This window comes from Bombyx mandarina, chromosome 03, assembly GCF_030267445.1.
Source record: "Bombyx mandarina strain Sakado chromosome 03, ASM3026744v2".
Taxonomy (NCBI): Eukaryota; Metazoa; Arthropoda; class Insecta; order Lepidoptera; family Bombycidae; genus Bombyx; species Bombyx mandarina.
Genome location: NC_143210.1, coordinates 3,851,863 through 3,879,861, shown reverse-complemented (window position 1 = coordinate 3,879,861; position 27,999 = coordinate 3,851,863). Strand labels below are relative to the sequence as shown.

General features: G+C 34.7%; 3 protein-coding genes across 4 annotated transcripts in view; 1 reads left to right on the top strand and 2 right to left on the bottom strand.

The window, feature by feature from the left end:
• Positions 1–27,999, bottom strand: part of Vps11 (vacuolar protein sorting 11) — a 230,773-nt gene that overhangs the window by 42,665 nt on the left and 160,109 nt on the right. The window lies entirely within an intron of this gene.
• Positions 194–22,108, bottom strand: Rim2 (replication in mitochondria 2). Of its 2 annotated transcripts, none has more exons than XM_028186849.2 (8): positions 21,658–22,108; positions 20,307–20,466; positions 9,131–9,288; positions 6,813–6,991; positions 6,185–6,297; positions 5,538–5,757; positions 2,731–2,833; positions 194–2,218 (listed from the first exon to the last, which is right to left on the bottom strand). In XM_028186849.2, the coding sequence occupies exons 1-8, from the start codon at positions 21,696–21,698 to the stop codon at positions 2,098–2,100; spliced, it is 1,095 nt and encodes a 364-aa protein (XP_028042650.1). In that variant the 5' UTR covers positions 21,699–22,108; the 3' UTR covers positions 194–2,097. The 2 variants fall into 2 exon arrangements, with proteins under 2 accessions (XP_028042650.1, XP_028042655.1); XM_028186854.2 differs by having other exon boundaries at positions 9,131–9,198.
• The window catches only part of Sod2 (superoxide dismutase 2), a 7,369-nt gene continuing 2,005 nt past the window's right edge, over positions 22,636–27,999 (top strand). Inside the window, exons 1-5 of the mRNA XM_089738691.1 lie at positions 22,636–22,817; positions 22,915–23,093; positions 24,299–24,437; positions 26,137–26,291; positions 27,871–27,999. Of these exons, the coding sequence (XP_089594817.1) occupies positions 22,786–22,817; positions 22,915–23,093; positions 24,299–24,437; positions 26,137–26,291; positions 27,871–27,999 (634 nt within the window). The 5' untranslated portion in view covers positions 22,636–22,785. The remainder of the gene's footprint in view (positions 22,818–22,914; positions 23,094–24,298; positions 24,438–26,136; positions 26,292–27,870) is intronic.

The window sequence follows — 27,999 nt, the reverse complement described above, 5'->3', positions numbered from 1 at the left end:
GGTACAAAATGACGAAATGCCAACATTGTAGAATACAGTATTAATTTCCACGCACAAAGTCGAAACAATTGTCATTATAGTAACCATTCTAATATTTTTAGAACTTACACATGATAGTTGAAGTATTTGGAGGAAACTTCAACTGTGTTTTGAAATCGATATGATGAAGATGACATGTAAACACAAATAAATATTTTTAATAATTTTATTCATTTAACAAATATTTATTTACTCAGTCCGACATAAGTCCAAATGTGTCCTATAATTTTTAATAAGTAACAAGATCTACTTGATTGGATACTTTAAAGCCAAGGCGCATATTGTACCCACGTGTCAGTACGAACATTTTCCAGGGTAATATATTAAAATATATTACATTTTGTACTAAATCGAGATTGTCCATTGCTTGCGTTTGATAGATGCTAGCCAGACGTCCACATCATAGTACATAATATACCGTAAAAACATCAATATACATCAGGTTGATAAGAATCAGAGAGAAATAGTCTTTTCAATATAATTCTAACTTTTTTATATTGTGATATACTTTTAGAATTTTATGTGGCGTTTTTATAGTCTATAAATCAGGAAAGCATAAAAAAAACCAGATCTGTACAATAGTTGACAATTTGGTGGGCATTTTGGAGAGGTATATTAAATCTTTTGTTTGTTGTCTTCTTCTCAATCGTTTCGTTTTTGACAGTGTTCATGGTTGTCGTGTAGTGTTGGGCAGACTTGAGGCGTCTCACATGTCCCGTAATCTCTCCCTGCTCGGGACAATCCTACTGCACTCGTTTAGGGGACCTCCCGCTGTAGTTTTAATTAGGTCAGTCCTATCTGCCTATTCAACATTTAATAATGAACGAAACGATTCAGAAGCAGAAGACTTGATATTACTTTCTTATATGCACGTTTTATAACTTCCACCTTGGCTAAAACTTAATCTGTTAAGATTTTAAACAATCATAAATACCTATAATTATGTATCAAAATGTTTGAACACTATCCATATTGTTTGAGAACAAAATACATGAAAAATAATATAATCTTTTTTAAAGTTTTGTTCTAAATGTTAATTAATAGTTTTATTTCACAAAAATAATATGAGAGTATATTTTTATATTTTCAACATAATTAATTGATAACTTGACATTCTCACTCTCAAGACTGAATAAAATTTACAATAAAAGTAACACAATACCCAAATTTCAAGCACATTTCGTTATATATCTTTGAAAAATAAATGTTCATACACAAACATCTTTATAGTATTTAATTAATTACTACTAATATTTACAAGCACTATATCACAGCTCCATACTAATTTTCATGCCAGAATTTAACGAACAAATTCACAGAAAGCTGTTACCTAACATTAAATATATTTATGTAAAATATAAATAATTTCAATTCGTTAATAACAAAAAAGAAAATGAGTAAAATGGCCAATTTAAAAGATATGTTTGTTTTAATAAACACAAAATATTTGTTTAAAATGTTAAGCCATTTTTTTGTAACATTGTGCTTTTGTTTTTGTGCTTACAGGTTTCAGTTTTCGTCTCATTAATTAGAATGTATTGATTGACAAATGGACACATTTGATGGAGACTAGAAACTATGACTACATACGGAATTGGCGTTCATTTAGGCGGATTATTCAGGAAATTAATTCCAAAACATCCTTTATGGAACCATTGATCACATAACCGACAGACTGTAGGCTGTCGACGATCAAAATAATAATTACAGTGTATCCCTAATTTCATATTCGAATCTAACATAAGGAGAAATTTCGAAAAATCTCTCATTATTTCAAAACAAAAAAAAAAAACAGAATTTCAAGTGGCTTCTTTAAAACTTAATAACGACTATCGATAAGGACATGATCTCATAACAATATTAAAAATCAACAGGCACAATACCTAATATAGCAATATTATAAGAGGGAAACAAAAAATCTACTCTCCTCTCGTCGGCTTCACTAACTTACAATCAGCACCTATCTGACAGACTTACAGTACGGACGTAAACGATTTGGCGTCTTCATTCATTTTTTTTTAATAATCGAACATTTCATATTCGTTCATTCGTTTGGAGCTAAGTGTTCTCGTAGAACGAGTTGTTGAAGTGAGTTGTAAGGAGGTACACGACAGCTTCGTACGTCGACATCATGATGGCGGTGTTCGGTATCTGCCTCACTAGCTGCGTTCCTAGACCCCTGGGGAGTTTATTGTCGTTGGTTAGTTTCGTTTTTTTTTTTTTTTTTCTATTAAAACTCCTTCGGGCAAATGGTCAGTGAAATTTTAAAGTCTTAATAAAGAAGGTAAAGTTTTTGAAACAGCGTTCTACGTCAGCAAGGACATAGACCTATTTTTCGTACTGCGATAAAAGAAGTTTCGCTTCTCTTATGGTTTTTTTTTGCATATACTGGTGAACAAACTAATGTGTCACCCGATGTGAGGATTAAGCCTCCATGATATAGCATTATGGCTGTTATTTTTAGGGTTGTTTGGCTCATAGGTTCATATTAGATGAAATTCCACTTATAATGCCACTACTGTTACGCTTTTTTTTTTACACATAGGCAGGGATTGTTGCCACCACAGCTACAGTATGGGAATACTGAGGTTACTTCTGTTCCTATTCTAAATCCTTCCTATACAGGGCCAGTGAGGAATTTAGCTAAAAATATGTCCCCATGCAGAAAAAAAAGCAGATATATTTATTCACCTGTAGACTCCACGGTATCCTTCTTCCATCCACACTGTATGAAGAGTTTGCCAGAATTTCCGATACTTGTCACCTTCCTCTCTCAACCGCGTTCTTGCTACCTCTGGAAACATTAATTGCTGTTATTATGTATTTAACATTACAAAATAAACTAAAATAATGTCAATTATTATTTGTCCCCAGAGATTGTCAATGTATCATTTTTTATAAAGTCAATATTTCACCAGTTCTATTTCTTTAAATGAAATCAAAGTAGTATTACATAGTAGTATGGTAAATATATGATAATCAAATGGGATATAGAATTATATTATTATGTATTATATGTTAATTAGATTTTAGAACATAAACAAAAAATGTCTTCAAAAATATGTTTTATGATAAAATAAAAATAATACGACAATTTTTTCAATCATACGATAGTCTCGGTCGTGAAGGCGATAAACAATTATGCCCCCTATCAGCGCGAGATAAGATTGCAGATTTGTGCCGATGAACTTGTACTTTTTTTATTCTGTAACGTTTTTATTTTAATATTTCATTTAGTGGCACATTAAGTTGTCTGTATTCTTTATTATAGATCTATATTGTTAGTAATATATTGGAAAAGCTTCTAGAAAGGAACGCCAGAGGTAATCAGGATGATTTTTGACGAAGAGCACGGCATTTAACGCATTTATATTAATAAAAAAATTGGCGCGCGTCTTGTGAAAATACACGCCCGGCAAGCGGGTTTCGCTGTCCATTGCAGTTTCATGGAATACGGACTAATTAAAACAAGACTTGGCATTTTTGTATATAAAAATATATATTTACATACGAGTATATAGAAGTATATAATATGTGTAAATTGTATACTATTTTATGATGTTATATAATTAAGTGCACGGCATTGTATGTTATGAGTTTTATTTTATTTTATTGCCTTGTAAGCAGATAAGTATACGGCCCACTTGATGGTGAGTGATTACCGTCGCCTGTGGACTTCAGCAATGCCAGGGGCAGTGCCACGCCGCTGCCTACCGTTAAGCACTCTCCACAAGCTTCGTTTGAAGTAGGAAAAGCCATAGGGCTCAGGAAACACCGATATTATAGAGATAATAGCTACTGTTTAGAGCGGGGATTGTATTTTGGTGCTAGTTTAATAAAACTATATTCAGAGCGGAGGATTTTTATTTTTTCATGTGCAACACGTGCGCACGTTCGAACAGATTTTTTGTAACTGCAACTAACTGTGTTGCCATACTTATTAGTGTGTTCCCACATTTAAAAGCAATGATAAAAAAAAAAGATGTTTAGGACTGCCCTAAACAGCTACCATCTGCTACTAGTACTACTACTACTATACTACTAGCCCGCACTAATAACCTTAAGTAGCTTCCCGGGTCCTGTCTTAACCGGTAGGGCATGATGTGAACCCCCACAACCTTGGCTGCTGCGAGCAAGAACCAATAACGCTTTCCGAACTGAAGGTAGGTCCGTTGCTTCAATACGAACAATACGTCGACGTAATATCTAAGTTGTGTGGTATTCACTGACAAAATGCATAGAAACTCCCAAACTGGCATTGGCCTTGTGACCTTGAGTAGACCAATCTCTTAGCGTGTTCTTTTAAATAAACAGCCAAGAGGAAACATGACAGCACTAGATTGTATTACAGTTATCACAATATCTCGGCGATTATGTCATTAAAATAGGTCAAGTGGTTTTCACGTGAAAAAGTCAAACCGCCAATTATGTTATCTATATATTAATACGTGAAGCAAAAACTTTGTATCCCTTTTTACGAAAATTGCGCGGACGGAGGAGTATGAAATTTTCTACACTTATAGAGAATATAGAGAAGTGCACAATGCTAATATTTTTTTTAAATAATGCATAAAAGATACATTAAATCAATAAACAAAACATTACACACACTACATACCATGTATTTGACGCACACACGCATACATACTATTTATTGTCAAACTTTTGCTCTTGACGTCTGTTGTCAAATTGAGATTAAATATTGTTTGTCTTTGTTAATATTTTTTATAGTGTACAAACTTACAATTCCAATTAATTATAGTCGAATTTCGACTACTGCGGGACCTCTAGTCGTTTGAAAAGCACATACGTATAGTTTCAATCAATAATACTCTAATACCCTAATTTTTACATGAGCCCAAAAATAATATAATTTTAATTTTTCAGATTCTTGTCATATCTTTGTTTTCGTTGCTAAGATGTTGCCTATACGATTGACTAAACATATTGCACTCTAATTGTTTGCATATAGAGAATACGCATCACAAAAAGGGGAGATATTTAGTGAGATTCTTGCAGCGCAGACTACTCTGGTGTATTTTTGATTAATGAAAAGATTTGATGAATTTTCCCCTGCGTATTTATGAGTTAGTTAATTGTTGACCTGAGTTACTGCATTATTACTATTCGAAAAAGAAGCAAACGTACCCGCGCGGACTCACAAGTGGTCCTACCACCAGTAATTACGCAAATTATAATTTTGCGGGTTTGATTTTTATTACACGATGTTATTCCTTCAGTGTGAAAGTCAATCGTGAACATTTGCAGGTAACCACCACCCTGCCTATTTCTGCCGTGAAGCAGTAATACGTTTGGATTTGAAGGATGGGGCAGCCGTGGTAACTATACTGAGACCTTATAACTCATCTCTCAAAGGTGGGTGGCGCATTTACGTTGTAAATGTCTATGGGCTCCAGTAACACTTACACCGGTGACTGTGAGCTCGCCACCCATCTAAGCAATATTAAAAAAAAAGCCACATTAAAAAGTATTCTCACCGTGTGGATAAGCAATGCACGAAGCGACGGTCTTCGAGAAGGCGCCGGCTCCCATGAACTCTATGAAGTCACGCGGGGATCTCTGGTCGCTGGCCACCCCGTCCACGCTCCGGGCGGCTATCAGTCGCGCTTTCACGCCTTCGTATAGTACGAAATGGACAACGGTCTCGCTAATACCCATATACGAAGCGGTTATGCCTTTGTAGAAACCACGAATGCCCTGAAAAAAAAAATTTTCTTACTAGCTGACCCGACAGACTTCGTAGTGCTTCAATCGATAAATAAAAGACCTAATCTTTTGTATAAAATAAACTTAAAACAAACCAAAGGAATCCGTTCGACGGGGGACACATCAAAAGAAAAACAAAATTGTTATTTTTATTTAATTCCAAGCATTTTCATATTTATCTACCTTTTAAACCTGGACTTCCACAAATAATTCAAGATCAAAATTAGCCAAATCGGTCCAGCCGTTCTCGAGTTTTAGCGAGACTAATAATTATTATAATAATTCATTTTTATATATATGTATTATAGATTATTCAATAAAATCCGGACATCGACAAAATCGCCGTGCTGTATCGATTTAATTAGATGTATAGTTTTATTGAAACATCGATTAGCTTCGGCTACAAAAAAACAATTACCGATTTAGCGTATATCCGTTTGATACACTGTAGGGCTGTCACGTGCTGTCCGTCCAATTGTAATCGAGTTTTAACAAACCAAATCGGATTGGTCATCGTGCACGAGACAAAACCTGAAACGAATATCTTATCGTCGGAAAGGATGGACACGAAAAACTATAAACAAACATTTGAAAATATATAATGTTATTAATATAAAAAAAAAAAAACACATGTGGCACTCGGGGACTGCCGCGGTAAAGCTATTGCATAGCATTTTTTATCAACTTATGCAATTATAATTAGACAATAGTAATTTAATATTAAAACAATATAAAAAAAGACACGCTATATTTATAAACATTAACAAAAGCAAAACATTAACTGTCCCCTTCACACTCATAAGCTAGACCGCGCAAGAGAGAGATAAGCAGACTTTTCATGATGCGCATGACAAGCGCAACGTGTGAATGTGTTGAACGCGAGCTACATGGTAGGCGGAGTGGGGGTGTTAGGTTTTATTTTTGTTACAGAATTTCTTGATTCGGTCGCCGCACTCAAAGCCTGCGATAAAAGCTATGCAATAGCTTAAAACTTTAGTTTTTTTTTTTACTCTTGAATTGACGCAATAGCCGGTTAATATATTTACCTGCTGCACTCGCAGCCGACAGATGAACGATCGGTGTGTCAGGTGGTATATTCTGATTCAAAATAGCTTTAGCTTGTGAGTACGTGCAGAAATATATAGCCCTAGAAGGTGCCACTCCAACAATGTTTGGTCCCAAGCCTTTGAACAGCGCTTTTGGTCCTTCGGTCTGCACAATGTGTCTGAAAAACAAAAAAACCGTGGCTCATGTCATTTTCACCTTTGCACCAACCAACGAAGATAATTATCGACCTATAATATTATGACGTAAATTCATATCTCTTTCATTGTGATAAAAACGTTAAATGTCAACATCGAACTAAAATTAACTGTCATCTGTTTAAATTAGGTTGACTCGAGGCCTCGGGAAAGTTTCTATCCTGTTTCGTGTAATTGTTGTCATTTCAAGCGCCTCCATCAACACGATAACGAACGTATATAGAGCTGATAACGTGTAATTATTAGGAAGCGTTCAAGGTCACCACCCAAAGAGCAATGAAGAGAGAGGGCTATGCTCGGAGTTTCCCAAGAGATCAAATCAGAAATGAGGACATTCGCAGGAAAAGCATAATAATCGAATATTTTTTTTGGTCAGTAGGAAATCGCTGGACTTCCGCCCTCCACTGGGGAATGGAGGGCGAGGTATGTCGGAGTCGAACTGACTAAAACCTCCTGTCGCTCAACAACCATCGTCCAAACCTCGATGAGACTCATGAAAAGGTAAAGGGGGGAAAGTGAAGCGTTTAGTGCGGAGCACATCTCTCCCATCACCCAAAGGATTGCGACGTTGAAGTGGCAGTGGACAGGGCACATTTCTCGTAGAACGGATGGCCGTTGAGGTCGATAAGTTCTTGAGTGGCGACCGCGTTCCGGAAGACGTAGCGCGGGTAGGCTTCCCACAAGATGGACTGACGACATATTGAGGTTCACGGGGATCTGCTGTATGCAACCAGCGCAGACCGATCTTTGTGGCGAGGCTTGGGGGAGGCCTCTGTCCAGCAATGGATGTCTGTGGGCTGATATAATAGAATAGAACACGGATCCCCACCTCATCGAACTTGTCTATTACAACGAAAAGTTCCACGAGCGAACTAACTCATAGACATAACCCACTGAGTTTCTCGTCGGATCTTCTTAGTGGGTCATTCCTATCTAATGGTAAAATCTGCGAAGCACTGCCCTTGCTAGAGCTAATGTTAGTAAATCCTCTCAAGTTGAGCCCGTGAGCTCACCTACCCATCCGCGAGAGGCTGGAATAGCCCCTAAGCTACAACCGAATAGGTTGGGGGAAAAACCACAGATTCCGAACAACACAGTTCGAGTCCACGATTTATTCTCGTGACCATCCGTTTTTTTTTTCTTTATGCTGTTATCTATTGGCATAAACTCGATAATAACGCCGGTCTTAAGTTACTTTAGCGTCTTTTTTTTAAACTCGTAGATTATTTAAGCACACACATATGTACATACACGCACTTAGAATTTTTTGTGATAACATTCTGCACGTGATCCGTTTACGTTTATAGATATACAAAAAATCCACGAGTATATGCGAAACGTGATGTTGTTTTTTATATTTTATTAATTTAACGATTAATCTGTCAATATTCGTTATATACCAAATATAAACGATAACAAATATAATATAATACGCCCGATCTTATGGGTATTGTGGAGACTGCGAAAAACGTGTCATAGGTTTGTTTCTATGTAAAGTTAGAAGTATTTATCTTATTCAAAATGGCGTTCTGCCAAAATGTTTATTTAGCACGCAGACACACTTAATACTTCTAAAGCTATGTATCGGCGTTATCCGAAAATAACGATCGGATAAGTTCCAATGACCTAAATTGTTGAAACTTAAAATAGGGGTTTAGTGTAATCAATGACCTGCGTCGGCACACGTCAGGACGCTACGGAACTGTTATTGCGTTAGTAAAAGTTGATTTAAAAAAAAAAAAAACTAAAATACAGCAAAAAAAAAAATGGTGCACGTGAATGAAGTGAAACTTCTTTTGCGGTGTGTAGTATTGTGGTTTTCTTCATTTTCCATCTTTAAATCAAATTTCTTTTGTAATAGGGAATGCTGTGTAGGTATAAGAGAAACTACCTAGCTCGCTTTGTCCTTTCCCTCTCTGCACGGTCGAGTGGTTCGCGAGACACTGCCTATTTTCTCACTCTCGCTCTTCCTAAATCGTATCTCTTGTTTCTAGCCGTAACGAATCTATTGCGATTTATATTTTACTCTCAAAGCGCCTAAAGAAGTTTCACTTCAAAAAAGGTGAACAACGATAACAAAGAATTACGGTTCAGATCCTCACCTGATGCATTGTATGAGGCTCATTCTGGACGGTGTCCTGGCGTGTCCAGCCCTCGCGTACTGCTGTACCTGACAATTGTACGACATCAGCATACGATCTGCTTGCTTGCTGTATGCGAACATCGCACCCATTGTACGTCTGTAGCCCCATTTGGCCTCCTGCATTATACGGCCAATGTTACGTAAACCATCGCTTGTGTTAAACTTCATATGCATGCGGGCTTGTTGTTAGTAAAAACAAAATATGTTATTTAACAATCTACTTTACTAATTAATATCTACGATTATGAATAACATATTTTTTACATACTTCTTATAACGGACTCATAGCTCATGTATGACAAAAGACGAAAGTAATTTTAAGTGAATATTTCAGATTCTAAGAATCCTCAAATCAATGGGCACTACATGAAGAGACACATCGATGACGTCAAACTATTACAAAATAAATCTAAAAACCCCAACATCCACACAGAACACATCGACTAAGACAAAAACAAACTAAGCTTTCGACTAATGAACGCATAAATTATTAAAAGGTCAACAAAAAAGAAAAACAATTTAACACATTTAATAAAATAATTCGCTTTACACAAGCGATGGAGCAAAAGTCATCGATAGGGCCAATAAATAGGGTTTCATACAAAACAACGGTACGGACAAACAGTTCGCAAGTTTCGCGTGACGAATCACACGTATTTTTATAACAGAACGCGAATTTCTTGCTAGAGGAATCTAATTCTATATGAACGTTTGTCAAGATCGTGACGTGGACCACAAAACGGGACACGAACATCCAACGAGTTTAGTTGGGATATAACTAACGTGACCATTGTTTTTTCGTGTCAAAGCGGGACACCGTATATAAATAAATACATATATAATAATATAGGGTATGTTGGGGTAATATGTGTAATATTTAAGTGCAAAATAAAAAAAATATGGTTTAAAAAATGACTTTAAATAATTTATTATGGTATCTTACCCTCACTGACATCTTAATTCTTATACCAACTTGCCCTTTAAACAATATTTATAAATAATTTCGCAACAAAAAACTAATTTTCTACAGCAAAATTAGTTACTTTAGTATGTATTTTGTAATACAATAAGGATTTGGGATCAGTAAGTATTCTGTAAGTTTCTAATAAACACATTCACAACAGATAAACGAAAGCGGGACAATTTTGTTCTCGTTGGGGACAGCGGGACAATACCGCCCAAAGCGGGACGTATGGTCACGTTAGATATAACAGCAATAACTTGTATAATACGAGTATGTGTAGCTGCGTTCTAAAAATAGAAACGTGTTTATCAGATCGCTTGATGCGTGTGTAGCGTCTGTACTACAAAATCATAATGATTGATGATCTAATGAACGTACTATATAGTCTAGTCTGGTAAACGAAGGCACTAAGTCAATGATGAACGGAAAATTAAATGGACATAGGTACGTGCGATTTTTGAAATTTTGTAAACATGATAATAGAACGAAAAGTCATTTAATTCGTGAACGGAGAAGTTGTTGTTGTGAAGGTATCGAAAGAATACGTTAATTTAACTATAACACAAACAAAGGAAAAATATTGTCTGGAATATAGTCCCCAAAGTTATCAGCTAATATTTTGCCCAAGGTCATTGTTCATTATTGTTGTAAAAGTAAAATCGATTTAACATCGGAAAATAACTAATGAACCACGCGTCACCCAATCAAATATGCACCCTACCATTAGATCAACCTTGCACTCCTCCTTTAGCCTCAATAATTGTAATGGCACAAGCACAAGGTCGTATCTCGACTCGCACTTACGTAATACATACCTACTTTATAATTGTATTATTTATTTTCGTAATTAGTCGTAGTAGTTGTCCGAGCGTGAAAACAATATTGACGAACAATTTCAAATGAATAAAAAAAATCGATTTAGCTACAAAGGGATATGTCATTAGAATTTGTATCTTAGGAGCGCAGCAGTTGATATCAGCGTCATGTATTTTTGGGGATTATACGACAAAGGGAAGATCTTCCACCGATATTGCTCGGTAGACTGACAGTCCGAATGTTGTTGTTCGGAACTTGTATATATGCAAGCTTATCTTGGAAATGTAGTAAGCGAGGTTCAGGTATTTGTTAAATATCTTGTATTGTATGATAGCGACCGCCACATCCTAAAATTTGGATGTTAGATTACTTATATCGATTCAACGAACGACAGAAGTTAAGATCTAAACATGACGGAAACAAATAATCTTGGCTTGCTTACTGGTATTTGGACGCGAGCCAATGCCAGGTCGCCAGCTCAATCATTTCTTTTTCATTTACATTCAAAGCTTCAGTAAAATCTATAATTTATATATCAGCATACACCTTTCAAAAATATTCTGTTTTATGCTCACCAAGTCGAGTGATATAAATGGAGAAATCAATTTTAACGAGTCATGAACTTTTGGCTTAACACCTAAAGCTGAGCATAGCGACTTGAAATCAAGAACAACTAATGGAACTGTTTGTTTTATGAGTTAGAAACACACCCTTGTCGAATAATAATCTGACAAAGCATGTTGCGGATAATAACATGTACTTTTAGGTTACGAATATTATGTTCTTTTTTTTATAATAAATTAGCCGACTGGTCGCCCCTATCGAATAAGTTTAGTTTAAATAATTGATCGAAGTTCTCGGAACCATGAACAAATGAGGTTTCTATTTGAATGAACCTTATTCTTTTGCTATCTGAGATCAAGCAACATTGTAAGCCTAATTCAAACATAACCGTAAACACATAAGATACAGTATGTTCTTTTTTTTTAATTAAGGCGCAGTGTTTTTATTCGAAACGGTTGATCAAAAGATATGGTAATTTAAGCAAATTGGAATGAAAACGTAACCGTGAAAACCTGTTCTATATATTTCACTAACGATCTCTTCACGTCGTCCTCGAAATTGCGTCATTACTATCAAAAGACTTTTTTCAAGAGCGTCGTAGATATTATTAAAAACGGATTCAATCAACTTTTACCAAAATTCTATATTAATGCGCATTATAGCTACGTTACTCACGCGACAAGGTCACGGTCGCACGTGTTATGTCGTTTGAAGAAAAACAAAGTAGGTACTATCTTATACGTTGTACAATTCACAATTTGAATTTGCGTGAATTCATTAAATTTCTACCTAATTTATTTAAATGTACAAATTGGTGTACAAGGTATTAGAATTGAAAATGTTAAATGTTGCCCATTGAATGAAGCGTACGTGCCACTAATTTGACATAAGTTAGAAATAACTCCAGACTTCATAAATTGTACTAGGTAATCCAAAAAAAAATGAGTTAACACAATGCAAGAGAAAGTGCAAGGTAGTTAGGGCCCATTTTTTTCCTACCTAAAGCTGGTAGCCTTAAGAGGCTATGCCAGCGTAACCGTGCGAGTAGGTGAGCTCCCGGGGCTCGAACCTGTCTGCTTAGTGCGAGTTTTTTAAAATTCTCGATAGCGTAAAAGTTAGCTCATATTTGTATGGAAAGGGATCGTTCGCGTATGTCTGCCGCTAGGGGCGCTGTTCCAACTGCATACAAAATTGGCTTAACTTTGCAATCAAGAACGTTAGGAAACTCGCACTAAGCACACTGGTGACGTTGCCAACATTAGCCCTAGCAAGAGCAGTTCTTAAATAAAATATTAAACATCTATACAAATAAATAAAATTGGAGTGTCTGTTTGTAATAATAAAATAATCACTTTTTACTAAATGCGTAAGTATGTATACACAGTAAATATACCAAAATATATTTTTTTTGTCTGTCTGTCTGTTTGTCTCGGCTAATCTCTAGAACGGCTGGACCGATTTTGACGAGACTTTCACTGATAGGTAGCTTATGATATAAGGCGTAACTTAGGCTACTTTTTTTAGACTAACTTCGCCCGCGGCTTCACCCGTAATACGACAATAACCGCGGGTAACATCGCGAGACTCAGCTAGTTATTTATATATTTACAAGTTAACTATCAATTAAAACTACTTCTACGGCTTAATTTCGCGTATTTTATTGTAATTATATAATTTCCCATGTTTTATGAATACTTTCCAGTTTTGTGGTAGTGGACTATTTATATCCTAATTACGTAATTTTAGGCTTTGATTATGTCTACGGTGCACGAAAATCGAAAATAAATACTAAACAATTAACTGACTTTAAACAATACAAACAAAATAGTATGTACCATTTAAGAAATATTCAAACACACAAAAACAACTTTAAAAGTTGTTCAATGAGTAGATTGTTTTCATTTTATGAAAACTGATTTATATTGTTTACTCCAAAAATAGGATTAAAAAAGAATACATTAAATATTCATGAACTATCCGTATGTAGAGTCGCGTGATTCGCGTGTTTGCATATTTATTGGTTGTAAGTAATTTACAACGAATTGCTACTTGGAATAAAAAAAATTGTGGCATCGTCTTTACGTCTCTCATATAATTTACGTTTTATCATAGAATGTAACAAATACTATGTGGCGTTTATGAACGCACATTTTTATGATGCGTAAGCCGGAACGCACGAGATGTGGGAAAAAGAATATAGTCTGTGACACGGGACGGGACCTTTTTACCGCCAAATATTTAAAACGTAAAAAATAATTTTTAATGTGTATAATAACTAATTTATTATAATTACTTAGAATTGTTTATGCCGCTACAACAATAACATTTATATTGTTTCAACTGTGGTGTTAATTACATAAAACACGACTTTACGGCGAAATAAAGAAGGGACTCTATATGCACTCCCTCAACTATTTTATTTTATTCCACACTACTGTCATAAAATAACACCTGCCTACAATGATACTGAATAACCGTTCTGACAAGAGTGATTGTCAGAGTCAGTGTCGTAAAAACGAATGAGCAGACCAGCAAAATACAAACACTGACCGGCATTTACCTTTTGTTGGCTTACCAACGTCCCAGCGTATTATTATCTAACACAGGTTAGTATTAATATTGTGCCAATTTCTACCATTCAATGCAAAAGGTGGAAAAGCCTTGATGAAATACAAATGAGACCATCAAGCCGGATGTCAGCATCCCCTCGTGATATCTATGGCTCCGGTAGCAACTTAAAACCATGTTAAAACAACGATGCTAAAACAAATTTGATGCTTAAAATAAGACCTTCGACGGACACATGTATGTAGTACGTATTTTAAAAATCTTATTTTGTTTTTTTTTAATTTAAATAGTAATAAACTGATACTCGTTTTCCAAACGAGTTTTCATCAACGTGGGTGTGTTTAAAATTATCATATTAGAACGGTTTGCGATTTAGCGAATATTTGTTTACGTCGCGGCACGGATACAGTCCATCTGAATAACATTTATTTTAATATAACCCCTTTTCTATTTTACTTGCTTATAATTGCTATTATTAGAACGAGTTATTGGTGGTAGGACCTCTTGTGAGTCCGCGCGGGTAGGTAGCAGCACTCTGCCTATTTCTGCCGTGAAGCAGTAATGCGTTTCGGTTTGAAGGGCGGGGCAGCCGTTGTAACTATACTTGAGACTTTAGAGCTTATATCTCAAGGTGGCTGGCGCATTTACGTTGTAAATGTCTATGGGCTCCAGTAACCACTTAACATCAGGTGGGCTGTGAACTCGTCCACCCATCTAAGCAATAAAAAAAATAAAAAAGAGGATATGGAATCCTACGCGAAATCGGCACCGACTATCGATTCCTTATACGACAAATTAAAAGGCCTTTCTTTAATTTCACAAAACCCTATGTGACACGATCGAAGATCAGCTGACACAAAGTTCGTGGTCCTTTGCTTATACATTGCGGTTACACGAAATATGAACACCGGGTATTCGAGCTATTGATTACCGTATGTGTTGAAATACACTTTTTATACAGCATTAGTAACGTTTCGACTTTTAGAATAGTTCCGTTGCCAAATTACTACATTAATTAATTAGTGATACTAGCGGCCCGCTTTGGCTTCTCTCGGGTCTTAATAAAAATTTCAAAATAAAAAAATATAATACACACACATCAATCCTTCTATTTGCGTAAGGTTACTAAAAAAAGAAAATTATAAAGACAGTTTGAATATTATTATTTTAATGAACTTTTATATTCATTTAAAATTAAATGATGCTTTTTTATCTATTTTATTATTATTTTGTATATTATTATTTTTCTAATTGTCGTAAAAAGGTCATACATACAAAACAAAAGCCATCGGGTTTATTGAGTAAGAGCTTCCCTGTAAGCAATATTTGACGTTGTTTAATTTGTTTAAATAAAAGAACACTTATTGTGGTATAACTATAACAGTTAGACATATGCTGTAGAGAAACCTTTTGTAAATAATAGTATGTTCTACAAAGTCATAGACATTATTTTATTCCATCATCAATAGTTTACGCAGCGCACGCGATGTAAAGAATATTTTAGGTAATTTTTTACACCTTGGGTCGCATTATTGGATTTTTAGTAAGGAACCCTATTAAAAAAAAAAAAAGAATATAGCCTATGTCACTCGGGGATAGTGTAGCTTCCAAACAGTGAAAGAATTTTTCAAATCGGTTAAGTAATTTCGAAGCCTATTCAATACAAACAAACAAATCTTTCCTCTTTATAATATTATAAGTATAAGTATAGAGTATAGATAATTACGATTAGTCGATACAGCAATTCATATTAGCAAATACGCACTTAGTACGTGGTTTTTTTTTCAGTTTCACCAGGACAGGTGGCAGGGAAGGAGGGGTGGGATTTGTTAACAGCTACCCGAGCGCAAAGCAGTCGCGTGTTAGGGTGGGATATTCGTTATGCAACACAGCTGAGGCTTCAACCTCAAGATGGGTGACAGCCCTATACCCAAGACCTTAGTGTCCGTGGGCCCCGATAACCAGTCAACATCAGGTGAATCGCTAATTCGATCATCCGTCTATGGATTAAGGGTGGTAGGACCTATTGTGAGTCCGCGCGGGTAGGTACCACCGCCCTGCCTATTTCTGCCGTGAAGCAGTAATACGTTTCGGTTTGGAGAGTGGCGCATTTACGTCGTAGATGTCTATGGGCTCTAGTAACCACTTCACACCAGATGGGCTGCGAGCTTGTCCACCCATCAAGCAATAAAAAAAAAGGAATAAAAAAACTGTTGGTCAAAACTTCAGCAATTCATAGCTACATTAAAAACTATACAATTATGTATGTATGTTAATTACATATTATATAAATAAATGATTTTATTGATAATTTCAAATTTTGCTATACCAAAACATTTATAGTCTTGTTTGTTTGTAGTTTGTTGATAGTGTATTAGAGATGAATAGTGTAAACAAGTTTCAGGGTCAATTGATGATAAGCGATGGATATTAACCCGAAGACGCAATTTTGATTTCACTATCAACTTTGATTCATTGCATCAATAATTTTAGTGGTAGGAATGTATAAAAAAGATTTTCATTTCTTAACTAGCGTAGAATTTAAAGTAAATTAACTAAAATGAGATGTTTGTATACAAATTACAAAGAAGTCAATATATTTTTATACGAATAAGAACCTGTTTTTCATCTATACGTCCTTATTCCACTCATCTGATTGTAATGAAATTTGTTGGTGTTGTTTTTGGCATTCGAGGGAGGGATTTTGCCATGGCAGTTTTTCCTTTTTATTGCTTAGATGGGTGGATGAGTTCACAGCCCACCTGATGTTAAGTGGTTACTGGACCCCTTGAAAACCACAAAAACGTAAATGCGCCACCCACCTTGAGATATGTTCTAAGGTCTCAGTATAGTTACAACGGCTGCCCCACCCTTCAAACCGAAACGCATTACTGCTTCACGGCAGAAATAGGCAGGGTGGTGGTACCTACCCGCGCAGACTCACAAGAGGTCCTACCACCAGTAATTACGCAAATTATAATTTTCTACAACGCCAGATGGCGCGCTAGTAGCTCTAAAATATCGATTTTTTTCATGCAATACCTAGCGAACCAGAGCGGCAAACGATCGGGTCTCTCACTAGTTTTCTATACTTATCACCAAAACATGAAATACATAAATATTTATATTCGAATTTCTAAAGCATTATTTTACACAATAAATTACGAATTATTAATTTTAAGATATGAATCTTATAAATCAATCAATGTATTAGGCGGTTATCGCTATAGCGATAACCGCCTAATACACTATATACACTATATATATAATACTAAGTATTGATAAAAGATAATTCTCATTGGGGACAACACAGACACGTGAGTAACGTAATAGTATGAAGTACGCAATATCAGTGATTGTAAATAATGCATATTATTAAACATGATGAATAATAGATAACGAGATTGTTTTGGATGTATGTAGGTAGATTTGAAGTATGGACGGTAGAGGTAAAGAGCACTATCTTATAAGGAGGAAAAGTTAAAGAGTTCTCCTGTAACCAGCAAATTATTATTGGAAGGTTCACCAAAATAGTGCTAGTCTAGGAAGTCGAAATGATATGAATGTACCAGTTTTAAACAAAGTGACATGTGCTTAATTGAAGCGAAGTGTGGTTACGGCACTATTTATGAAATCCTTTCTACTTTTATACTGGTGATAGGGCCTCTTGGGAGTCCGCGCGGGTAGGTACCACCACCTTGTCTATTTCTGCCGTGAAGCAGTAACGCGTTTCGGTTTGAAGGGTGGGGCAGCCGTTGTAACTATACTTGAGACCTTAGAACTTATATCTCAAGGTGGGTGGCGCATTTGCGTCGTAGATGTCTATGGGCTCCAGTAACCACTTAACACTAGGTGGGCTGTGAGCTCGTCCACCCATGTAAGCAATAATAAAAAAAAGCTTGCCACTACGACGCATCTTCAGTTGGCTTCCTTTCAGTGGAAATTTTTTAATATAGTAAAATGGTGCTCCTACTTGTAACCTCCATAATTTGAAGGGACAGGGCATCGTAATGATGAAGTAGACGAGTACTGCATTGGCAGTGGGGCGTATTGTAATCTCGTACGGGTACGTATCGCGACTGCCTATGACTGGATTCTTGTATTGATCCCCATGGGCTACGGTACCAATAAAACACTGCAGTACTAAATAAAAAAAATATGTATGTAACCTCTATACGATTAATCTTAAAATACGTTAATATGATATAAAGATGACATTGCTAGAATTTCGAATATTGAAACATAAAAACATTAGAAAGAACATTAGACATATAAAAGAATTTTTGAAATATTAAAATATAAAAATATATCAAAATAATTTAAAGCAATAGCTTTAAATATTGTTTCTCTTTATAAGAGCAACTCAATTTGTGCTATAGTTTTACTAAGCTAAACTGTATTTTGATATAAATAAAATAATACATTATATGTATATAACGAGATCACCGCGGATAAGGATTTTACAATGCTATTACTGTTATACGATAATGATAACTTGCATTTGAAGAGAGCTATAGGTTATACTAGCCAATAGACGCTCACAAGCGAAGCTTGTTTTCAGTAATAACGCATTTAAAAAAAAATAGTTTTCAATGTTGTACAGATCAGTATTCACAAGTCGTGTGCAACATCTATGGACTGTTTTTAAGTTTATAATAGGATTTATAAAAAACTATATTTGCCAATGTAAGGCTGAGTGTCACTTGTCTCTGGTCACACAGTTACTACCTACTATTTAAAGATGTTTCACTGGTAATTAGGGTAACATGAAAAAAAATATGCTAATATTGTTATACGTAAGATTGAAAATTTTATGTTTTATCTCATCCTCTCTCATATCAATATCACAATTGAAAATTGCAAATAAAGAATCGTATAGATGAGTTTAATTCAAATTTCATATTGTATAATTTTCTGACACATTTTTTATAATACTTGAATAAATATGCAATTAAGCTTTAGACAATGATAATTAAAACTAACATCCTAATCAAACTGCATGTTACATTGTTATCTGTGATGATATAAAGACAGGTCTTATTCCAGCTTCGTATTTTAATATATTATAATTATGCATTACAAATTTATAGTGCATAATTTTGTTCTTTGCATTGTTCACTATTATGTGATAACCATTCTTTTTTTTTATGTTAATGGCAGAAGTTCTTAAGCAAACCCTAAGCTATAGGGGTCATGTTGACGTAAAAAATTGTTATGTTTAAGATTTTAGATAAGTATTCATATAAATCATTAAAACTACTGTTAAGATTTAATCTCATTAAATTATGTTTACGTTCTACCTGCACTACTGTATCACACATCATCAACCTTATTAAGAACTTTCCTAAATTAATAATAATTTACGAATGTTTACTGCATTACTATTTGGTCTATGCTTTACAGAGGATTTTTTTTAAATATTTAACATTATAAATTACATGGTAATATTTCCCATCACTGGGCTTGGACTGGTTGCATAGCAGGGAGAATAATTTAGTCAATAATTAGATTATTAATTACTAACGGATTGACAGATATTGTCTTGTTCTAAATCTAAATATTTCAAAACTTTTTTTAACAAAAAATAATTAAAAAAGGTTTTTTAATGATCAAATTGTGAATCTAAGCTATTCTCGAATTCATTAGAAGAAACAAAAAATTCACATCAAATTGGTCCAGCCGTTTAGTAGGAGTTTACCAACTCCACACGGAGAGAAGAATCCTACCTATATATTAAACCTTAAAACAGACAACCCTGCTAACTTAAGTTTTTACCTGTTAACTAAAATTTTGAAGAAAAGTCCAGCATTGTTAAAACATTTTATAGTTATTTACTTTTATTTTTCATTACTTTAAAACATTGGTTTCAGATCTTATTTAATGAACATATTATAATATTAGTTATTTTGTGTTTTTATATTGACTAAACAGCACGTTTTCATGCTATAATCACCTGCAATTAATCAGTATAAGTACGATGATGCACATATGATGCGAAATAAAACAACCTAGCCTAGCATCATTACAGTATATTCACTAGCAACATTTGCATATCAATACATAAAAAAAAGGTGTAATCCTATTTTGGCAATATTACAATTTATTACTGCATATTGTTTTTGCTGGGTATTGCCAACTTTACAGCCGCATTGGATACAAATAATTATTTATGTTTATTAATATTCTCATGGTATTAAATGTATTTTTTTTATTAATCACTAACCTGATGTTTAGGTATCTTGGAACATATTTTTCTGTTATTAGCAGTGTTATCAGAAGGTGGAGGCTGTGTAGGAGGTATTCCTACTCCCTTTGAAGATTGGAGTCTCGTTTTTACTACTTCTAATGGACATGTTACTACTGCACCTGCTGTACCTGCCACCCTGTGAAGATTATTTATTAAAATCGATTTATTTATTAAATATCTATGAGCACTTATAAACATCAGTGATTGCTCATAATTTTCTTTAACATATTCATGTTTATGCAATCGTTTAATGTATTGAATTTTTATTAGCAGAAAATCAGAATAGTTACAAGGTATAAGAGAATTAATACCCATGCCAAAAGATCATTAATATAGTAACATGGTCTAAATAAAAACAATATTCATTTGCTAAGTTTCATCATGCATGCATCAGCATGTCAATACTTTTGCACTAGTAGGAACCATAGTATCTGCTAGTATTTTTTTTTTAAACATCTAGGACCTAATCAGGAATACTATCAGTGTATCTATCTAGTGATAACTATGTTGACATTAAAATTCTCCTGTCTTAAGACAGATTCATGTAGGAATGAAATTTTCATGATGAGTTAATATAATAACACTAAAATTTTGTCTTTGAATTCAGCTAATTAACCATGCACTGGTTCAAAAAGTTCTACAGTTGGGATTGCAAATACAATTAAGATTACTATCTCATGCCCGAATGAAGGTGGTGGCAGCATTGGCACTGTGGTTTTTAAAGGCTCTAATGGACAATTAAAACCCATTAGGCACTAAGATCAGCTGCCTATATCTTTTTAAAAACCTAAACCTTTTTTAAATTACTGTATCAGGAGTCTGCAATTATAGAATAAGTATGTACATAATAATATATTTTCTACATTGAGTTTATATGAAACAAATGTACTAAATTTCGAAAATAACATTGTTTTCATTTTATGTTACTGTCGAAAACAGTGAAGAGGTGCACTGTTGGTAAATGTATGGTCACTAGATAAGATTTACGTGAGGATTACAACATAATATTATGGTATTACAAATTTTAATATCATTGTTTGTACTTTGGAGCCTTCCCAAATATTTACAATACGGGTGTTTAAGCTACATGAGAATAAAACTTCAAAATTTGAAACAAACTAAGGACTTACAAATAAATCTATTAATCTTGCTATACAGCTTTAAATTTAAATAAAATATATCACACTTTCTTGAGACCAATATTTTATTTACGTAAACAACGTCTCGCCACATGTTCGCAACGGTAAGCAACTAGATTAAATTTCAAGATAAGGTGATATTCTTTAGCATTTGGTATTACGTACTTAACAATTTACAATTCACTCACCCGCCCGCCACAAGATGTATCGCTGTATCCTTTTGAGACATTTTAGGAACCCCAAAATAATTACATGACTGCAAATTGCGACTGTCTATAAATAAACAAAGTGCAACACCACTGAACGTACACTACATACAGTTTATCTTTGTATGTTCGTTAAGTACACAGTTAACTCGTACGAATTGAAAAGCAAAATGAATCTCAAACACTATATTTTTACAAAGATCTGATTTGTTACAAGTATTTATATTAAAATCAGTAAATGTAGTAAATCTGATTTTCTTTGCCGAAGGAACTGGTCGTACTCTTGAGTATTTACGCACACGTTTTGAAGTAGTAACATATCACAACAAGACTCGTTAACGCACACTAGTAAAATTATCCAAAACGTACGTGACTCTGACTGACTACGTGACTGACGTCTCGACTTGCGAGACAAGTCTCAAATCCAGTGCTCGAATCAGTGTATATCTATGTCTCATTGTCGGCATTAAGAACATAGATAATAATATTAATATTTTTAAAAAACTCTGCGGCTTGTATTTTAGAATTTTTAATAAAGACTTGGTAATGTCACTTCTGAAACACTCTTCCAAACATTAATACAATTTGAGAGCGTTCCTTCGATTTTTTGAAAATGTTCTTGTTTTTTATTAGTGGTTTTAGGTAAGCTAACTCAGACAAGTTTGTCTCTAGATCGGAAACTAATACACCATGGCACAGTTTTATTATTATTAATGTTTCTACTAAATGGGTGGAGTATTCATGGATATCACAAAACAGTATATCGCCACATTACAGAAGTTTAAGCGATGAAAAAGTTAAATTTCAGTCACTGTGACCGAAATGAACCAATGATATGTCATGTACGCTATTTCTTGTTTTAGTCGATTGGTTTCTTTCTTTACTAATATAATCATAGATTATACCAAATAATAAAGAACTAAAGGAAAGATTGGCTGCTGGTTATGTATAATCTTTGTTATCTGTGTATTGTGTTATGTGTGTATGTTATCTATGAATGTAATTTGCAATTTTCACGTTGCATAATTTCATCATTTTTAATTCCGTGAAGTACATTTAGTAAATTCTAAAGTTGACCGGTTTCCTTTTTATTGAACTTCTTTAGTCATCATGTTAATGTCACAAAGGATTGGATCATTGATGTGAGTAAAATGCGAGTAAATTTTAACATTCAATATAATTCGATTAATAAATTTGCTTTAAAATATTATTTTGAATACAATTTATATGTTTAATCAGTCGAGTTGCCGGTGCTTCTCGCCAGAAGCATACTTTGCCAGAGCTTCCGTACGAGTACAATGCACTGGAGCCGGTCATTAGCCGTGAAATCATGAGTCTTCATCACAGCAAACATCACGCGACTTATATCAACAATCTAAACGTTGCTGAAGAGAAACTCGCACAGGCACAAGCTAAAGGTTGTATATGGTATAAATTTTCTAATTGACTAAGTCCGCTATAGCTAAGCCATAAGAAATTAGTTAAACATTACATTATTTTCACATAATGTGTGTTCTTTTATAAGTTACAGAAATAACTGTAAATTACAGCAGCAGATACAAACACTATTCTAAATTTGTTGAGTGCGATCAAATTCAATGGCGGAGGGCATATAAATCACTCAATATTCTGGTTGAATCTCACTCCGTGTAAGACAGTACCCTCCTGTCCATTTTCACAAGCTGTTGAAAAGTAAAATAAATTTCAAAATATGTATATTGAAAGTTAATAAGTAATGAGTAGTCTATAGATACTCAAATGTAAGTGGTATTTAAACTTAGTATTAGGTGTAAGGGAATTATGACAAGCGGCATATAAAGACAGGTTGTCTACTGATTATATTTGATATTATAAAACTATACTGAACATAAGATCTTGCGTTATTTTCACAGTAGAAATGTAATATACCATAATTAAAACCTGCTCTTGTGCTGGATTGTGTTCACCACGGGAAGAGCCAGCTGGCATTTTACTATAAATTATGTTCACAGAATGTGAACTCACTTGTAATGTATTAGTGAGGGTGCTTCTTCTCCTTTTAATAAAAGGATTGTTAAGTGTAGGTTGTATAAAAACAGACATACAATTAACTGATTTGTTACCCAACATGTGTGCTAATATTACCGTAATCATAGATCAGTTCTATACTTAGCTTATTTCGTATTTTATGTTTCTTTGAAAATGATTCCCTTACACTCTACACAAAAGATTAATTCATTTTGGGTTGATTAATATAGAAAATAGTTAGGTTTATTATTTGTTAGTATTATTACCTTAGTAAAATTATAATTTGACAAGTCTTTGAATTGTAGAACTGTGTTTATCGGATAGTTATATTTTTTTAATCAGAACGTTTTGCATTCTATCCTGCTTTTCGAAGTTAAAAAAAAAGTAGATAATTAGTTGATTCTCAGTCTTTCATGAAAAAGATGAATAAATAAATACACTCATTCATGCTGCTTTGTCTCCAAAAATATTTGGAGACAAAGCAGTAAATTTATTGCATAAAGTAATATTTAATGTAATATTAATATTAACCCTTTGGGCTCCAGAGGTGATGATTACCAGTATAGCAATGTTTGTTTTTCTATTGGTGTTAAGTTTATACTCTATTCTACTTCAGGTGATATCGACACCATTATCAACCTTGCACCAGCCTTGAAATTCAATGGTGGTGGTCACATCAACCACTCGATCTTTTGGCACAACCTGTCACCAAATGGTGGCAAGCCTTCTGATGTTCTCACCAAAGCCGTTGAAAAGTATTTGATTTTGAATAAATTTTGCATGTTTTATTTTCTTTTTGCTTTATGTGATGGTTTTCTTGGTCTTTTAAAATAACAATCTAAAACCTTACTGTTTAATATTTTTAGAAGATGTTTGATCCTTAATTTTTTTCTTAAACATTTGGAATATAATTAGAAACAAGCCTATGATAAGACAAAATTACCAATATGAGAAAATTGTAACTACTAAAAGACATGGTAATAAATCTGTAATTAATAGTAATTGCACATTATTACCATGTGTTTTGACCATGACCATGTGTCTACCACATTCTGCACTAGTTTAGAGAACAATATAATGGTCTGCCTGGTTTTAAGTGGTTGTCAGAGCCCATAGACAAAACGGCGTTAATGTTACCATTCGCCCTGAGATAAAAAGACAGTCAATTGTATTGCAAAACGGCTTTCGCAATCCTAATATGAAAAAGTCAGACTGCTTCGCAAGATAAATAATCAAATTCGCGGTAGGTACACTCTAAAATAATGGCGTCATTAGCCAAAAGATCTTCACTGCTTGACTCAGGCCAAAAGTAAATTTATAAATTGTATGGGTTAAGCTTCTACACGATCTTATTTAGTCACCATAGAAGTTGTTTGTGAACCCGTCAGATAAGTATTTCTCTATAGGGCCTGTGCCTCAGGTATCATAACACTCAAAGTCAAAGACACGTTAAAATTAAATTAAATTATATTGTTATATCAGACCGCAATAATACCTTTTTTTTTTTTTTTTTTTTTTTCCGGGCCGAGGGCCGAACCTCCTACGAGGTCCCCGCGCCTAGGGGGCGCGCGGGGTATGTGAGACTCTACGATCTGCAGGTGTTGAGAGCAGACCGCGGGCCCAAGGAATTTAGGGCCCACCCACTAAACGACTCCCCTGCACTCTTACACCCGGCGTCCGATCTCCGTCCGGGGTCAAAACCCGGTCAGAGTAGGGGGGTTCCCGCGGTCAACACTACAACCAGACACGCGGCGCCACCCCGAGGACGCCCGACCGACGGGTCGTCGAGGCGATAGTCGACGACCAACGACGTCAGTCTCCGCGGTACGGCGGCCCTTCAGGCCGCCCGGGCGATGCCGCTGGTGTTCCGGGATACCCCGCTGGGCCAGAACCAGCCTGCCGGGTCGGAACGCGATACACCGCCGACCGGGTTGACCGCAATAATACCTAACATAGGTTATCACATTGCCTCCTTTGAAACTAATAAAATAGCATTTTTTTAATATGGAAATGTTTGCAAATTCACGTTTTTTTTTTTTTGTTACTTGAATGTCTAAGGTGCTGTGTGTGTGATTAATTGTACTAACAAGTTTAATTTTTAATCTTGTTTTCAGCTTTTACCGACAATATAGGATTATCACTGTGAACTACTGTCTTAAACTAGGACTGAAAAAATAGCAATTTAGTTATAGAAATATATAGCATTTAGATAAAAAGCATTGAAGATGATTGTGGCTTGTGAATTTATTTATAGTTGGTACATTTTCAATTTTCGCTTTTATCGTATATCGTAGCTTATATCACTTGTTAGAATTAAAACAATTCATAGGTGCTAGGTTACTACCTACTTGTTAACACTCGCACACTACGGGAGGATAAAAAAAAATGAGTCCTTTTAATCCATATAAATAATCCTGAATCACTGTTTCTGTAATATATAAATAACTGTTCCAGAGACTTTGGATCCTGGGATAACTTAAAGAATCAACTGTCGACAGCTTCTGTGGCAGTACAGGGCTCAGGCTGGGGTTGGCTTGGCTACAACAAACAAATGAAGAAATTGCAAATAGCTACATGCCAGAACCAGGATCCTCTGCAGGCCACTACTGGTTGGTTACAAATAATTATGATCTTTAGAAACATCTGTATAATCATTAAATAAATGATATCATCACCTCACAAAATCATTTCAAAGTCACATTACTAAATTAATTTTAAAATTCATTAAACCAATAGGAAATATACGTAATCTCTATATATAAAAACGAATTCTGTTCGTTAGTCTCGCTAAACTCGAGAACGGCTGAACCGATTTGGCTAATTTTGGTCTTGAATTATTTGTGGAAGTCGAGAAGGTTTAAAAGGTTAGATAAATATGAAAATGCTCGGAATTAAATAAAAATAACAATTTTGTTTTTCCTTTGATATGTCCTCCGTCGGACCGATTCCTTTTGTTTGTTTTAAGTTTATTTTATACAAAAGTGTAGGTCTTTTATTTATCGATTGAGGCACTACGAAGTCTACCGGGTCAGCTAGATAATAAAAGAAGTCATTTTTCATGCACTCCTTCTCAGATTTTATTTGAAACAAAAAGTATGGTGAATTAAAACTCTCCACATATCATGTTGATGATGAAAAGGAAATTGGAATATATATTATTACGATATATTGTAATTTATAATAATAAAGGGGAAGACATTATATTTGTTCTGCTTTTTGGCAGTCATGGGGTGGGTTGGTTAGGGTTATACACGTAAATCATAAGTTATATGCATATTTCCTATTAATTTGAATGAACGAGTGTAAAGTTGATGTGCGTTGAAATGGTCATTTAGTTTGAAAAACAGTATTAAATTTATTTGTAGTCTGATTTATAATGTTGAAGTGTGCGTCATTACTAGCTGATCACACTGTAAACAATTACTATGACCAGATTCCAAGACGCTAAATAATATTGAAGTTAATTAATGTGTTTTGTAATTTTATGTGCAAATCAAAAATTGACTTCATACATTTACAAATTTATTGGTTCCTATACGATGGGGCTTGAGTGTACCTAAAATCTGGGATGAAGTGGTTCCTCTTTCCGGAGACATAGCGCCAGTGACATAAAAGGATTAAAAACAATCGTTTTCGACAAATAAAATTTTTGTTTTGCACTGCCCGCGATGTATTCTGGCAGGTTTTGCTGTAGACAGCGGCTTGGCTATGCCCCTAGTATTGCGGAAGTCAATTAGTCGGCCGTATGCGAGTTTGCCTACAAAGGCAAGAAAAAAAATTATATATATATTATTTATTACTGGTGGTAGGACCTCTGGAAGTCAGCACGGGTAGGTGCCACTGCCCTGCCTATTTCTTCCGTGAAGCAGTAATGCGTTTCAGTTTAAAGGGTGGGGCAGCCGTTGTATCTATACTGAGACCTTAGAACTTATATCTCAAGGTGGGTGGCGCATTTAAATTGTAGATGTCTATGGGCTCCAGTAACCACTTAACACCAGGTGGGCTGTGAGCTCGTCCACCCATCTAAGCAATAAAAAATATATATATATGCGTTTGATGCCTACTCTCGAAAAATGATTTTTATTTTGTTTTAAAGTTTGTACTAATGGACTCAGTAAATAAATATTATTGTACCCAATAAGATCAATAAACCATTGTTGATTTATTTAATGATTCGTTTTTGTTTAGGATTGGTCCCGCTCTTCGGAATCGATGTATGGGAGCACGCGTACTATCTTCAGTACAAGAACGTTCGTGCCGACTACGTGAAAGCTATTTTCGATGTAGCCAACTGGAATGATATATCTCAGAGATATG

What these genes read in the sequence shown, in the direction of transcription:
- Rim2 (XM_028186849.2), bottom strand. Translation starts at nt 21,698, where the DNA reads ATGTCTCAAAAGGATACAGCGATACATCTTGTGGCGGGCGG. An exon ending in AGCCTCATACAATGCATCAG is followed by an intron (nt 6,992 to 9,130) that starts GTGAGGATCTGA and finishes TTTGTTTTTCAG; the next exon opens with ACACATTGTGCAGACCGAAG. An exon ending in AACGGATATACGCTAAATCG is followed by an intron (nt 5,758 to 6,184) that starts GTAATTGTTTTT and finishes TTTTTTTTTCAG; the next exon opens with GGCATTCGTGGTTTCTACAA.